This window comes from Halyomorpha halys, unplaced genomic scaffold, assembly GCF_000696795.3.
Source record: "Halyomorpha halys isolate HHAL.00 unplaced genomic scaffold, Hhal_1.1 Scaffold2663.1, whole genome shotgun sequence".
Taxonomy (NCBI): domain Eukaryota; kingdom Metazoa; phylum Arthropoda; class Insecta; order Hemiptera; family Pentatomidae; genus Halyomorpha; species Halyomorpha halys.
In genome coordinates this window covers 9,165-25,571 of record NW_027116666.1, presented here as the reverse complement: position 1 = coordinate 25,571, position 16,407 = coordinate 9,165, and the positions used below count along the sequence as shown (strand labels likewise).

The following is a 16,407-nucleotide window of genomic DNA, read 5'->3' as shown; positions in this document are numbered from 1 at the left end:
CAGTCTCAAGAAAGAATTTTATGATTATAAAGAAAAAAAAATCTTTTTTGTGAGTTTTTGACAAAAAATTATTCAGTAGTATTTGAAATTACCTCATTCTATTGAAACTGAAACTATTGTTTCTTCCCATTACCCCAAACAAGAACATTTCTATTTTTCTGTTATAAAAAATCATATTTTAGGATTTATTGGGATGGTATTAATGAATATAAATTTTGTTACTGCCAAGAATACAACAAATTAACAAAAGATAAATTAAAAAAGTTAAACCTGTACTACTACAACCCATGAAGGGTCAGGTGTTCAGTACTTTGTAAGGGAGTACTGTTACTAGACAAACGATTGTGCAAGGAGGTGATTTGATCAGAATCACGCTCGACCTCCAGATTTTTACCCAATTAAGGGCACCCAATTTAGGAGGCTGGGTGGACCCCAGGAGGGCTCCAGAACCCACAAGAGTTGACTCACGGCTACAGTGTAACAGAAAACAATTTTCTGCCCAGCCCAGCCGGATTTGAACTCGGGCCCTTGGAGTTAGTAACCATGGGCCTTACCCCGCGGCCACCCACACCCCCTAAAAACGATAACGAAGTTGTAATGCTGTTGGGAAAGATTGTGTGGTCTTGGCTTTTTGCATTAGAATTTGATTTTTCCTTCTTTTATTTATAAAATTCTTTGATGTTTTATGTTTATCTATTTTTTATTATTAAACTAACAATGAGAACTGTTAATTTTTTTCAAATTAACAAAATGAAAGGTACTTTAGAAGATTTTTTTTATATTTGTTATTTAAGATCTGTTAGACTATTTAAATTTTGCTAAAACCAGCTGATATTAAAGATAATTTAATTCTACATTGACATGGCGAGTTTAATTGAAATTGTTGGAATCGTTTTGTAATAATTGAAAAAATATGAAAAATCAATTCTATAAAGCGGCACTTCCAGTCTATCGGTTTTATCGAAAAAGTTGCTGTCACCCCCTAAGAATATTCCCTTAAATATGTAATTTCAGTTTTATACGACTTTTCATTTTTGAACTAGGCACAGATACACAGATCATTTTGCAAGAATAGGTTTTTGTTACTCAGGGACCTCAAAACATATATTTCTGTCAAAAACTCGAATTCAAAATTTTGCATGATCACAATACTTTTCCTTACTATATATTCCATATATAGATAAGTGAAAATAAAAACACCAATACTAAGAGGATGTATCAGGGTGTCTATTATTATCTAGCATTATATTTACTAAAATAATGTAATAACTTATAATAAGCTTAGAAATCGGCGTATGTATGTAATAGCTAATAATGTAATAGTTTAGCCACTTATTAGAGTCTAAATATGTATTCTGAATTTTTACTTGTTTGAAAATTTCATTTTATTGTTATTTATATGACCAAAATAGTCACCACTAGATTATTACAAAAGTTTTAGTACATAAAATTATCATGTTTCAATGAATAGATTGTAGCTAGTATTCTCAATTATTATTTCTAACTGGTAGAACTAGCTGATTAAGTTTCCTGAATATATTTTTATTTTACTGACTTAATTTCCTTAAAATAATTTGATTAATTACTAAATTATCATTATTATTTAAAACTATAGAGAATGATGATTTTATCCAATATATTGATATACGGAAGCATCCGTTAAGAAGGGATGAATATATTTATATATTATTGCTGCAATATCCTTGTAAGTACCAAAACAAAATTATAATACAATTTTTATAATGATAAAGAAAAAAAAAAATATCAACACTTTATTCTTATAACATCTCATTTTAACCATCGATTTGTAGGATATATATAATTTTTTCTGACCTCAAAAGTTCTTTTGAAAAGGTTCTATAACGATCCATTGATTTATTTTTTTAATAGTATTACGGTTTATATGGATTTAAATGTAACCAAAGCTTGAGTGAGGATTTATATTTTATTTTCAACATAAACTCTACAAATTCGTTAAAATCCAACTTATTAATATCTAACATTTTATTATTTTTCCTTGTATGAGAAAATAAACTTTGTAGATGAAATATATTAAGAATTATTATTATTATTAATTATTGTCTAAAAATGTTTTGAATCTACCTATTTTGATATCTAAAACCTCAATTTTTGAATGGAAGGGTTTAAATTTGTTTATCTATACTTAATAGTAGGCTATACAATGGCTAAATGTCTGATGAACTTTTTTTTTTGTGTATGTAATATTATATTTGTCAGTATTTATAGACAATGGTATTAGGGATCATAGAGCACTTTCACTCCATATTTACTAATATATAAATTAAGTCTTTCATTTCTGCCTTATATATTGATAATAAGGCTAACTTCTTTCTTTGATTACCAAATTTAAAGTAAAATATCCTCTTTATGGCAAATTATTATCTGTTCATTTTTGAGATTTTTTGTATTACTCCAGTAAACCTTTATATTTTCTGATTATTCTGCATAATCTAATTGTTTTTACAAAAGAGCTATAGTTAGAGAAAATAATTTTTAACACTATTATTGTAGTTATATAAATATAAATATATTTATATTCATTTAAATTGGAAGAAGATAGTTGACCATATGGAGTAGGTTGTTGGAGGATAGTCTGGGTGGGGGTTAGTAAAGGTATCAAAATAGTAAAAGAAAACTATTTATTGTAAACCAACGTTTTACCCTACTTCGCAGGGTTTCGTCGGTGTGGTAAGATGGGAAAACTTTGGTTTACAATAAATAGTTTTCTTTTAATATTTTGTTAACTGCCACCCGGACTATTCTCTTACAATTTATTCATTTAAGTTGTGGTTGACATCTGTATTTGAAGATACAAGCATATCTATTGTCTCAATCAACTATATTCACTGACCAGAATAAATTACCATATTACCAATGTATCCTGTTTCATTGTCTCATAATATTCTCACCAGTAATCCATATTTTAAGAGTTTTCTAGCATTATAAACTCTGTACAGAAACCACCCTCTCCAAGTTATAATGATATATTTTACTCCAAGGGATATTTTCTTTAAGTTTGGATGAATTAATCACTTTGGTTAATATGTTGGATGCATTGTTAGTATTTTTGTTATTGTTCAAATGCTACACCTTCAATATTTGTCAAAATCTATCTCTAGACATTGATCCTGCAAAGAATGATGTTTCTGTGTTTGTGAATATACGGTCCAGTGATCGTCATCTGTCTTTTCTAACTTAGCCCTTGAAAATAATTAATCCCAAGAATTTCCTCATTTTAGACATAGTGATAGCCTTCCATTTCACTTATTTTTAGGTGACCTATTCAATTTCTCTATAAAATATGTGAACAAATCATTTCCAATAAATAAATTCACCACATCGGTTATAGATTCAAGAAAAGTACCAACATTTATTTGAAGGTGACCTAAAAACTTCTAGAACTGAAGAATTATCAGTCAATGACTATTCTTTTCCATGTTTGTCAGGAATTGATTCAGAATCAGACAGAATTATTTAACAGGTGAATCCTCGAGATCATCATCTCTCACATGCTCTCTCTTACTATGAATATTGCAAATATTTGTATTGTTTTCCTCATATCCATATTCTATTTTATCGGTATATAGAGTATAAGTATTAGTAGCTATATGTTTAGAATACATACTATACCATCGTCTAAATACTGCCAATATGCCACATTACTAAAACTAAAGTAAGAATATAAAGTGTTATTTGCATTATATGGTTGTTATTTTATATTTGGTAATTTTGTGAAAAGTCCTTCCTTTTAATGTCTTTATTTCATACATATTTTTACACCTACTTTTCAGGGCTCTTCTCTCATCTACAGGATGAACAATAATTATATCATCTTTTAAAATAAACACCATTTGTTTGTGTGTGCGTATTGATTTTTAATACATAATAGATTTTTAACTTTTTCAGTAGTAATATAGTCCTTTTGATTTATTTACTTTTTATTTTTATTGCTTTTATACCCGACTCTACCTTGGAAGTTGAGTCTAAGAGTCTATAATGGAATGTACAAATTAAATTTTTGTCCCTGAGGATGCCTTGTTTACCGAAATGTTGAACATAGTGTTTATAAATTAAAATTATTGAAATAATTTGTCCTTTTGATTTTCATTAGTAGTTGTTTACATGATGAGACAGAAAAAATAGCTAAAACATTCAACATATATGATCATCATATCATTAAATTGACAATGGCAACAAATTGAACTTGTCAGACATCATGAAGGATAAAATGCAAAAATTTGATTAAATATGTGATGTATAAAACAAACTCAAAATCGTAACCAAATGTGTCTAGGGAAAACCTAGACTGGAACATTACTACATGAAGAAAAATGATGGTTTTGATTTTAAAAATGCCATAATTTTGAAAAATTACCAATATAGAAGATTGAAGGGGAGCTATCTGTATATATATTAATAATACTGTTAATCACAAAACTGACACATAAAACATGAATATCAATTATGCAGATATAATAGACAAATTATAGTTACAATATTCTTCAAACATGAAATAAAAATTAGATAAATTAATTAATAATTTAGTTCAAAAACAAGGAAAGGTCCAGGTAAATAACATAAAAATAGTGATAGAGGAGAGGTTTAAGAGAGATAGAAGTTAGAGGCAAGAATCCAGCCAGTGTAATAGTAAAAATAAAATGTTTACATTATATAAGTAGTGTACATTATAACTTATTTTAATTTAAGATTAAGTACAGAACTATTGATAAAAATCAAAAGAACAATATATCTACTGAAAAGATATAGCATAAGCATGTATACACGCGTGTATACTAATATAGCAATAAGTAATATAAGCAATATACACGCACAAATAAATGGTGTTTACTTTATAAGATGGTTAAATTATCTCACAAAAAGTAGATGGAAAAATATGTATAAAATGAAGACATTAAAACTAAAAAAGAATGACTTAACAAAATTATTAACTATAAAGTAAAAGTTATGTTATGTTATGTAAATTTGCTCATTTGATGTTAGCTGATAAATACAATTTGTGGTTATTATTTTGATCTTACCAACAATCTGTCTAATATATTGTTTTGTGTATGTTTGTGATTCATAATGCTGTTTATTAGCAGTGATGGAATAAGCCAGAACGCACAGGACCTGTCGCAAATGTTTTCTGGAGAGTCTAAGTTTTTACATGATAAAAAAACCATTTATACAAACTACTCTCAATTTAATGGGATCAAATTTCGAGATAACGCTGAGCAATTTCATATTCTTTTTTTCAAATTCTTCAAGTACGCCTTAGCTCACTTTTTACATGCTTTATTGTCACAAAAGAAGGTTTTCTGCTGCAGTTACTAATCATTAAAGACATAAATTTGTAAGGTTATTTCCTCCTTCGGGTAGCATGACTAAAGAATTTTCCAATAAAATTTGAGTTCAAGAATCTCATGTTTTTCGTTGTTTATAGAGTTGTCACATTATTTTTTTTAAGTTCAGCTAAGTGGATAAGTTCCTTGGCTAGGATTTCCTCCAAATACATATGAAGTATCTGACAAAACATAAATAAAAATAGATACTTAATGTGACTTGATATGCTATAATAGCAAATGTTTGTTATTATAACATTTGTAGTTGATTTTAAGTTCCTTTTTTTTTTTTTTTTTTTAATGAAGATTAGATTGATTCCAGTTTCTTTTAGAAATGAGTGATTATGAGCAGTGGAATAGTTAATGATTCTTTCATTATTAAATATTATCAATAAGTACGATGTTTGTGTTCATTATTATTTATCCTTCAATCTACTAAGGATTTAGCTTATTTTCTCTTAAAGTTTTAACTTTTAAATGTCGATTTGTGTAGTTTGCAGCATGAGTTTATATAGCTCCTGAGATCAAATTAATTTATATTGCAGATTATCATTATTAGTATTAAACAGACAGTATCTATCAAAGGAAAATCGATATTACAATTTTTATGAGTACATTTTTAATATATAAGCATACAATACATTCATGTATTTGTCATATTTCTCCATTTAAAGTACATGATCAGGGTCTTACCTAACATTTTAATACCCCTGTCAAAAGCACTTTTAAAGGAATGGGTAGCATGCTCCATGCTTCATTAAGCTGCCAACTTCTGGCATAATAGTTTCTATTCGAGCTTTTATAACTTCATAAATTTAATTTATCTATTCATAATTTTTATTAACTAATACTCTTTTAACTTTCATATATTTTAGTCATTTTTAAATTATGAATATTTTTAGTGTGTCTGGTGTTATTTAATTAGATAGTTGTGTTTTCTTCGAAAAATTAGTTTATTTAAAGAAAAAATCTTTTTTATTTAATTAATAGAAAGAAAACTGGTGTGAGGTATTATGGTTCAGAAACCATTGTGACTAGTTTAAATACACACAAATGTGGGACTACCTACAATTAGTACTCTTCTAAAGTCTTAGTATTTCCACGATTAATTGAAATTTTACTAATCATCAGTTACTTTCTTAACCGTTTTCACTGTAGCATATATTTCACTCTTCTACCAACCAATAGGCTGTGTTGAAGTTCATGGTGGTAACACATCATCCTTATATCCCACTCATAGGCCAGCCTTCTTACCTTCTTTTATTAACCAGACTTTTATTTTGTTAGAAAGAACTATGGCCATTTGGATTAGGTATATTATATATGGGTCATAACTCTTGCATTCAAGGTACATTAGAACCCTCATTATCTGAGGCTCTAATAACAAAGGTTTTGAGCGGCCAATTTTGTTATTTTTTAAATTTTTACACCATTTATTTTATGTGTATAATATTTATTTTAAAAAAATGAATATGTAAGCTTATTTTTAATTACATTATTATTAATTACATATTGTTAATTATGTATTATTCTTAACAATAATGAACAGAAAAACACAGCAAGCTGCTATGGTATGAATGAGATGTTTCCGGTAACTACTAGCCCAATTCATATTCTAGGAATGCTAATGTTATCAAGCCTTTCTGTGAAACTCCTGGCTTTTTTGCCTACAAAACAAAATTATTTACTCAGTTGAAAAATATGCTTCTGGTCACAAATCCACCAAAGAACGACTTACAATTATGACATGTTGTAATGCTTTGGGAGGCGTGCCACTTTCGCCAAGACATTGGTGTTCATTTAAATTATGTTTTATTTATCCTTTTACATTCTTTTCTTACTACACCCCCAACCGACTTCTTAAATTATAAAATATTTTGATTTTTACTGAAATTTCAATAAATTAATAATCGCAACTGCATTCAATACTCTACTTATAAACATATTTTTCAAGTTCTATAAATAAATAAAATCTTATGCCTCAGATCATGTTTTTTTTCTTAATTAAGTAATTAGTTATTTTTTTTTTTTTTTTTTAATTTCTATTTTGTACAATTTAGTTGTTCATGTCATAAAATTTTTCAGTTCAACATATTATAAAGAAAATAATTTATTTATTTAATTTCCTGGTTATTTTAGATTAGTAGATACATACCTACAGTAACAAAAATTAATATATTAACACTGCTAATGTGCTACTTTATGTGATTGAGAAGCTTGTATATTATGGTTATGGTACTGCTCACTTTTTATTCTTTTTTATTGATATATATGGTTTATATGCTTGATTTTAATATTAAAGAGTGAAGCTTTTGGTTGTTTCTATTTATTATTAGGAAACTTCGAATTTAATAATATCAACTTTTTTTTTTTTGTCAATTTTAATAGAATCATTATCTATGCTTCCATTTGAATTACAGTTTTTTTCATTTATTTTGCACATTACACATTTTATGTAGCTATAAATGTGTGTAAACCATTAAAATAAATCAAAACGTTTTAAAAAGTGTGTATGCACGCTTGTGTGTGTATGCTCAAACGTTTGTCGTATTAATTTAATTCATAGATAATTCAATTTTTCAGTTACTGTACAGAGTGAAAGATTTTTGAGAAACTTTTTTGTCTATTTAAAGTTTTGAAATTGATTTTTCATTTTATTTTTATCTGAACCTGCACTGTTTCTTATGTCATTCAAGTTATGTAATCGATGTGTTACAAACATTAGCTGCCTATATAGATTTATTTTTAGTATCCCATTAAGTATTTGATGTAAACAGCATTATTAGGAAGTTAAACGATATTGATAAGCGTAATTTCTTCTTGTTTGTTTTCAATTTTTATTTCATCTGTTACCTTGTAAGTTTTAATCTTCTGCATTATTTGTCCATATGTTAAAATTTTATTCTGTCATACACAGTCTGTTAGATGTTATCTATTATTCATCAGTAGCTTTGTTAGAACATCAGGAAATATTTGAAATTTAATTTCTCTTTTCTCAAATGTGGAAAAAAAACTTTTTAATTAAAAAAAATAGTTCTTAGGTTTAAGTTGATCTGAGCTTCATAATTGCTAAGTTTTTTTGAAATATTTATTACAATTTTAAAAATTGTTTTTAGTTATTTTGAGACCTTGAAGTCTTATACACATGTTCCTTAAAAATTAAATTTCTTTAAAAATAATATCTTCTTCATCCCCTATGTTACTCCTTCAGATGGTCATGTTAGGAATACTAAAAATGAAATCAATATTCCTTCTGGTTAATCTCAAAATAAATAATTCTATTTTTCTTTGAAAGATTGTTCTAAGGTTGGTTTTATATTAGTTCTTATTCAAATAAAATTTCATTACATTCAGATCTTGAATTACTATAGAGTTTCATTCATCCACCTTTCATAAATCGAAATGGTCATAAGTCGGAAAAAAATTCACATCAACATTACTTCCAAATCTTGAATTACTATGGGGTTCCGTTCATTCTCCTCTGTCTTAAGTCAAAATGTTCAGAAAAGAAATTAGCATCAAAGTATTTATCTAAAAATATTTGATTTCTTTTTTTATTAATATAGTTGTTTGAGAGTGGTTTAGTTTCTTTTTAAAACAATTTTGATCCTTTTTCTCTCAACTTTATTCTTTTTTAACATCCGACGTTTCGACCTCTCAGGTCATTCTCAAGGATTCCTTATTTTGTTTTCATTTTTTTTCTTTAAAATTCTTAAATGCCGGCTAATTGCCTTTGTCCCAATAAATTCTTCTATTAAATTATTTCCCAAATTTAAAACTTTTATTAACCACTTTTATGTTCATTTACAAACTCCAAAGTTGTGCTGTTTGGAGTTTGTAAATGAACATAAAAGTGGTTAATAAAAGTTTTAAATTTGGGAAATAATTTAATAGAAGAATTTATTGGGACAAAGGCAATTAGCCGGCATTTAAGAATTTTAAAGAAAAAAAATGAAAACAAAATAAGGAATCCTTGAGAATGACCTGAGAGGTCGAAACGTCGGATGTTAAAAAAGAATAAAGTTGAAAGAAAAAGGATCAAAATTGTTTTAAAAAGAAAATATTTGATTTCTTTTCTAAATATACATAGATGGGGAGTATTGGGGAGTATTACATAATATGTTACGTTCAGGGTATCAAATGTACTCATTTTCTTCATTAGACACTATGAACTGGCAGGACACTGGCTGGCAGAATCAATTGCATTATCTGAATAATAAATAGAATCGATTGAATCATCTTGTTTTACACTAGGTGTCCCAAAGTGACAACAAATAAAAAAAAATATTAATTTTTTTTTTTTGTTGTAAGTCCGAATGACCGCAATTTGAGGTGGTTGTAAGTCAAGAGCCAACTGTATTATAATAATACGAACTAACTTAAATATGTTTTTATAGTAATTGTAGTTGTAATCATAATCTTTAATTTCTTATTTCACTTCAGCCTATCAATCATTTGGGCTATTGGTATTTTAACGAAGTATCAAATATTGTTGCATTATAAGCTCAGATTATTGTTATCAAATAAACTGTAATATATAAGATTTTTCAAGCTTTAATTCAATAAATATTTTCTATTATATAAAGTCGTCATAATTTGCTAACTTGGGATTAATATTTTTTCATTTCATAACATAACACAACATAACAGATAATTACATTTTAAAGCTTTTACCCAATTTAATTTATTGATTGTGTTTTGGATTGAAAATCTGTAAACTAAAAACTTGATAAGTTAAGGATTAAATCTACTCCATTATTTTTCAACATTTGTTATTTACTTTTTATAATTGATTCTCTTCATTACAAATATATAGATATGATGTGATTATGAAAACAATCTGATTAGTAGCTAAGATCCTTTAAACATAATTTCGAATTATTCCTCTATAATTATTTTTTTTTTAAATACTGTAATTCTTGATATTTTTTTTTTTACTATATTATTGCTTGTTAAACATTATAATGATGCTAACTGGAACCGGTCAAATTTTCTTTGTTATATATTATTGATCACTATTCAGTTACCATGAGGAATGAGCTCTTTAATCAATAAAAACAACTTATTTCTCCCTTTTTCCATTTTGAGGAATAAAAATTAATTAAATTTTTAAAGGAAAATAGAATTTTCTTCAGGAAGTTTTTGTTGAAGATTACTCTAACTACTCCTTAAGCAAGTAGCCACTTCTTAAAACAGAGAGAGATGAGCAGATTTTATCTGATATTGTGTGAAATGTGTATTTTGTGGGTAACGTAAATAAAACATGAATTAATATAATTATATTAATTAATCTAAATATGCATATTTTTTAATTATCTCTTCATTAAATATTGGATCCTAAAAATAAATTCATAAAAACCATTATGTATTACTTGGCCAATTTTAACCTGTTGACATTTTTAAAAATAATCCAGTGTCTAAGAGTGGTAATTAGTCACTTATTGGCTTGTGGAACCTGATAAAATTTAATTATTAAGTTTTAGCCTTGAAGGTTTTTCATAATCAATCTAAAAATGAATATTCATTAATTTATGTGGATAATTGACCTCTCTCTTATTGGGTATCTAGTGACATGGAAAAGCCAGGGAATTTTTTAATTTTGGAATTGTCTGGAAGAAGTCAGGTAATCTGAGAATTAACCAAAAAAACTGCCACAGTCAGAAAATTCTAATAACAAACGATTAATAATTGTTTCCTAATTGTTATAACAAGCCTTTAAAAAATCCACCAAGTGTATGATTGTATAACTTTGTCACCATTTCTATTGGACTACCCATATTTCAATAGTATTATGAAATATAAGTGAAGTTCAATTTAATATCTCATGCATTTGAGAATATTTATCCGTGAGTTGAGAGGAAGGGTTACATGGTGAGAGAAGCCATGAGGTATTGCATACTAAGTTATTTATAAACATTTTGATTTATCAAAAGATTAAATTATCCTCGCACATTATCGATAAGATGGTTATCGAGCAACTCATTGTGAATAAATAAAAGTTTAAAAAATCACTGTAGGATCTTTTTGGGATTTTCAAGCCATTTTTTGAAAAGAGCCTCCACAGGTAACTAACTCATTATAATCAGATTGTAGAGGAGTCAAGTTTTCATTCCGAGATTTTCTCTTAGACTACTATTCTTATTTTTGGGGTTTTGTCATTGGAGTCACAGGTCATCTCAGAATAATTCTTGGGTCATGATGTATTATCTATTGTTTTGTTTCAAAATGGTGGCTGATTAGAGGTTTTGTACTTCCTTATCCAAACCATCATTATAGGAATAATGGAATGATTTTACCAATGCCAAAAAAGGTAGGCAGTCCAAATAATTTTTTTCATTCAAAATTTAATTTCTTATGAGCATATACATGTATTTCAATATTCATAAATTATTATAGAAATAATGAACCACTGTGTAAGAATTTGGAGAGTTTTTTTTCTAAATATTACTGTCCAATAAATAACTGTCAAAATTCTAATCTTAGTTTAAATTTCAGCTGCGTCAGTATATGATAGGTGCATTTAATGAGTAAAAATAGTAGTGAACAATATATAATCATTATTTGATGCATGCCTGATGAGGTAACAAGTGTTATAGATTTAAAAATGGTCAGGGAAAATTTTGAGGAAAAAGTTAAGGAATTTCTTCAAGCTGGTTTGCTAGACACCCTGTCTAAAGAATAAAAATTCAGCTTTAACTGCTGGAGTACATTCAATTTACTAAAAAATTTCTACTGAATTCACTCATATTTTATTACTGTTATCTTCAAAACTGACTTTTTATGTGATACAACCAGTCATTCATACACAAAAGAGAATATTTATTTATATACAAATCTTGTAATCTTTCGAAGTATCAATTTAAATGACATTTAGTATTATCAATTAAATTAAGAAAGAAATTTAAAAAGTGAAAAATATGGTTGAAACTAGCTAAAATTTATCTAAACCATTATTGTATTCTTCCATAACAGAAAATAATGGAAAATAACAGATAACTGTATTGTTTTATATGAAACCAATCAAAGAGGCTTAAATGAAATCATTCTCTAGTAAATTACAAAAACATATATGCATTAGACTGGTTTTTCTATGTATATTGAATGAAACGCTAGATTAAACTATTTTAATCACAATTTAATTATATATTCTTCACTATTGTTAGTGGTTGTATTATAACTGTGCAGTTCAATTACTAATGGAACATAACCAACACAGAATAATGGGTATTCAAACTAAATTTATTTTAAATTGATTGGTTTAAAAATTCCATTTATTTAAAAATGTTTGTAGGTAACGTAATAATTAAGAGTTGAATTAATCACATAGATCTGTAGAAATAAAAAAATGTTTTTGTTAAAAAATGGGTACTGCTTTTTAGGAAGTATCACTGCAATGAAGGATTACACTTAAATTTAATTTATATATGATTATAATTATCCTATTAAATATAATTATTTCTATAGTAGCTTTTATTTTTCTTTTGGCACAGATTCTTTTTTAGATTTAGTTTTATTATTGAGTTATATTTATTTATGTAATTAAGGATCACATTAATTTATTTGGTTCTTATATTTGAATTCAATTATTAGGATACTTAAACAAGAACTATTTAAGAATAGATAAAATTTTTTGATTAAAAATCTTGTATCACAAATGTAAAACTCATTTAATGGTAAAAAAAAAATAATGGTCAACTAAGTTTAAAAAAAATGATCCTTAGTTAACATATACCTCTTCCTCCATCATTCATTTCCTTCCTAACCTTTTATTCTTGATTCTATGAAGAATTGTAAGAAATTGTATCATCATAATTTTATTTTTATATTTTCCTCTTCTTTTTTTTTTCCATTTTACCGATTTATTATTTATTATCACCAACCATAAACCTTATTTATCCATTTTTATCCGGTGGGACTGTTAAGACTATTTGTTTGTATGTATGTGTGTGATTTGCTTGAAAACAATTAAATAGCTTTAATTATGCAAACTAACAGTATTCCATTAATAGCTTATCCACAAGCCTAACAAACCTAATGCTTCAAGACCCTGTATTTTCTCACTAGTTAATAGATATTTGCTTAATGTTGAATATTGCATTATTTGTTCAACAATTGTTATTTTATTTCTACTCCTTGTGGATGATTTAAGAATTTGACTCCAGAAAATTATTTTTTCAAGAGATAATTGCTGCTATTTTAGTTACTTTTCATTACATTTTTTACTTTTTCAAAATTTACCAATTCAATGTATTGTGATTTCTAATTTTATGTGATTTATAATGACCTGTTTCTAAAAGTTCATTTAATTACTTGATAATCTAGAAAGTGTCTTTTTGTTCTTACTGGCTGACAGATATCTGCGAAATTCCATCACCTACAGGCATATCTGCTTGGACATCAGGTCTAGTTGTTTCTTCCTTTTTTCACTTTAGCTTAAAACTTTACCACAATTAGTTTTCATTTTATTTTTAAAATCATTAGATTGCTTAAAAATAAAAATAAAATTGTTCATTTTTATGGAACACATTTCATTTTCTATTTTCTAAAAGTATTAAAATTTCAATCTTTTATGGATTTTTTATTATTTCTGATCCATTTTTAAAGACATATAATGCTAAGCCTAGAATTAATCATATCCACTGGAGACTTTACCATCTAAAACAAAATAATGATTCCATAACATGATTTTATGTACATTCCTTTTACCTACTCCTCTAGGGTTCCTTCGAAGTCGTCGTGAAAAAAAGAAAGAAAAGAAAGGAAAAAAGAAAAAAGATGTGCCTCCTGATAATACTAGTAATAAGGAAGAAAAATCTGATGTGTGAGTTTAGATTTTTTGTTTATTTTAAATGTTATTTATTGCATTTGCACATTGGGCAGTAAAATATAAATAAAACCCGAGTTAAAAATTCACTTCTTTATTCTCAATTTATTTTATTTTCTTTTTTCTTTTAGATTCCATAACCTATCAAAATTTAAATTGCCATTTATGTACAATATTTTTTGTATAGTTGGCCATTTCTCTTTCTTATAAATTTAAAATAATTACTATTTCTTGGATCATTTCACCATTTCTGTTTCTTTTAAATTTAAATTAACTACTATTCCTTGAATAGTATATCTATAAATACAGAAGAAAACTTGTGATTATTATTTTATTTATATATTTTGTTGTTTTGTTTATTCAGTTTCCCATAACTAGTTATTGTACCAGACTATTATGATGGCATTAACTTTAATCAATCTTTATATTAATTAAAGTCCTATCTCCATAGACTCTTATCTCGTCATCAGCTGATTTTTTACTCTAAACTTTTTTAAACTATAGTAAAATAATTTACAAATAACATTTAACCTAAGATTGCATAATAAATTGATTTTGAATATTCTTTTGATTTTTTTCATTGTCAGTAAACAACTGTTCACTTATTAGCTGAACTATACTCTCAACACTTTATCTTATTCAAATATTTTATCTTATTAATTTTTCTTTGTATCATTAGAGAGGAGAAGGAAGAAATTCAAAAGTCCAAAACCCCTACCCCTGAGGTTGATGAAGAAGGATATTGTGTGAGACCGAAACTTGAACCATGGGAGATTGATACTGGTGGCAGTTTCTACTCAAGTTCTGACACTGATTCAGGTTCATCATTATAATTTTATTTTTTATCATTTAGATATTAAATAGACTTCAAAGTACGAATTTATATTTAATAAAATCTCAACAATAATAACTTATTCACTTACCTCAAACTGATAATACAACTTTTGTTACAAAGTTTTCACCCTCCTGGCTTATATCTTGTGATAGTGCATTACAAAAACAAGCTTTATTCAGAAATTATCTATTGATTTAACCTAACTACGGAAATTTAGCTAGCTATACCTTACATGTATTGCTGACAACAGACATGGACAGACTTATTATACAGTTTAAATACAGTGAATTTTATTTATTTGCAGTTTAAATTTAAATGTTTCTGCACTATACTTCCTATTTTCTTTTATTTTGATGGTGTGTTTAGTTTGATTTATGCATTAAATTTTTCATTGTTAAACTGGGATACTGCTTTAATATTCATTTAAATTCATTTGCTAGTCTGAATTGTCTGAGCCGATCAAATATATTTTATATATGTATTTATAGTTGACCGTAAAAAAATGATATATAAGATGGTCAGGGTTGCGGTCAAAAGTGAAACAAAAATAGTTTACAACTATTTATTTTCCGACGTTTCACCCCACTTTGCAGGACTTCATCAGGGCTAAAAAGATACAAAATGATACAATGATAAGAATAAAAATACAAAGATAAGATACAATGATAAGAATAAAAATACAAAGATAAGATACAATGATAACAATAAAAACAAGTAACAATGGCAAGAGTAAAAATTTCTTAATTAAAATACGTAAAATATAAAGCTAAAAAAGTACTGGAGATGCACATAAAACAAAAACAATACGGGGAAAGAAAAAAAGAAAACAAAAATTTATAGAGATAAAATAAACGTCATGAAAGAATAATAAAAATAATAATGATATAAAATGATAATAAATGAACAAAGAGCAAGTCAGGACAACATACCTGCTCCAAGGAATCGGTTGAACAGAAAGAAACAATGAAGCGGAAGTGGGGAGGAGGTCGGCAGCAAACAGTTTAAAGGTTTTATTTCGATTTCAAATATGTCGCGTATACAGGAAGTAGTGATAAAGATATGACAAAAATTGAAAAATGATAAGAGAAAAATACAGAATGATACAGTACATGAGTTATTACATAATAATAATAATAACTATAATAACTAAGTAAAATTAGATTGACAAATATCGTTACTAATAATAGGAGATTATACTGAAGAAAATAAAATAATATAGGATATAATAACAATAATTGTAAAAGAAGTAACTAATAAAAAATAAATAAAGAGTAGTTTAAAATTAAAAAAAAAAAAAAATACAAAGAAATAAGTAAGAAAAATAAATAAACAATGATAACAACTGTAGTATTTATATATCGTGAAAATAATCATTTCTCTACACT

At 26.7% G+C, this 16,407-nt stretch overlaps 1 protein-coding gene across 4 annotated transcripts in view; it reads left to right on the top strand.

Moving 5' to 3' along the window:
- The window catches only part of LOC106691670 (F-BAR domain only protein 2), a gene marked incomplete at both ends in the record, with an annotated part of 46,992 nt that overhangs the window by 22,553 nt on the left and 8,032 nt on the right, over positions 1 to 16,407 (top strand). For 2 of the 4 annotated variants that reach the window (XM_067053411.1, XM_067053409.1), the window contains 3 exon segments: positions 13,717 to 13,764; positions 14,082 to 14,184; positions 14,867 to 15,006. In XM_067053411.1, the coding sequence (XP_066909512.1) occupies positions 13,717 to 13,764; positions 14,082 to 14,184; positions 14,867 to 15,006 (291 nt within the window). 4 annotated transcript variants of the gene reach the window in all.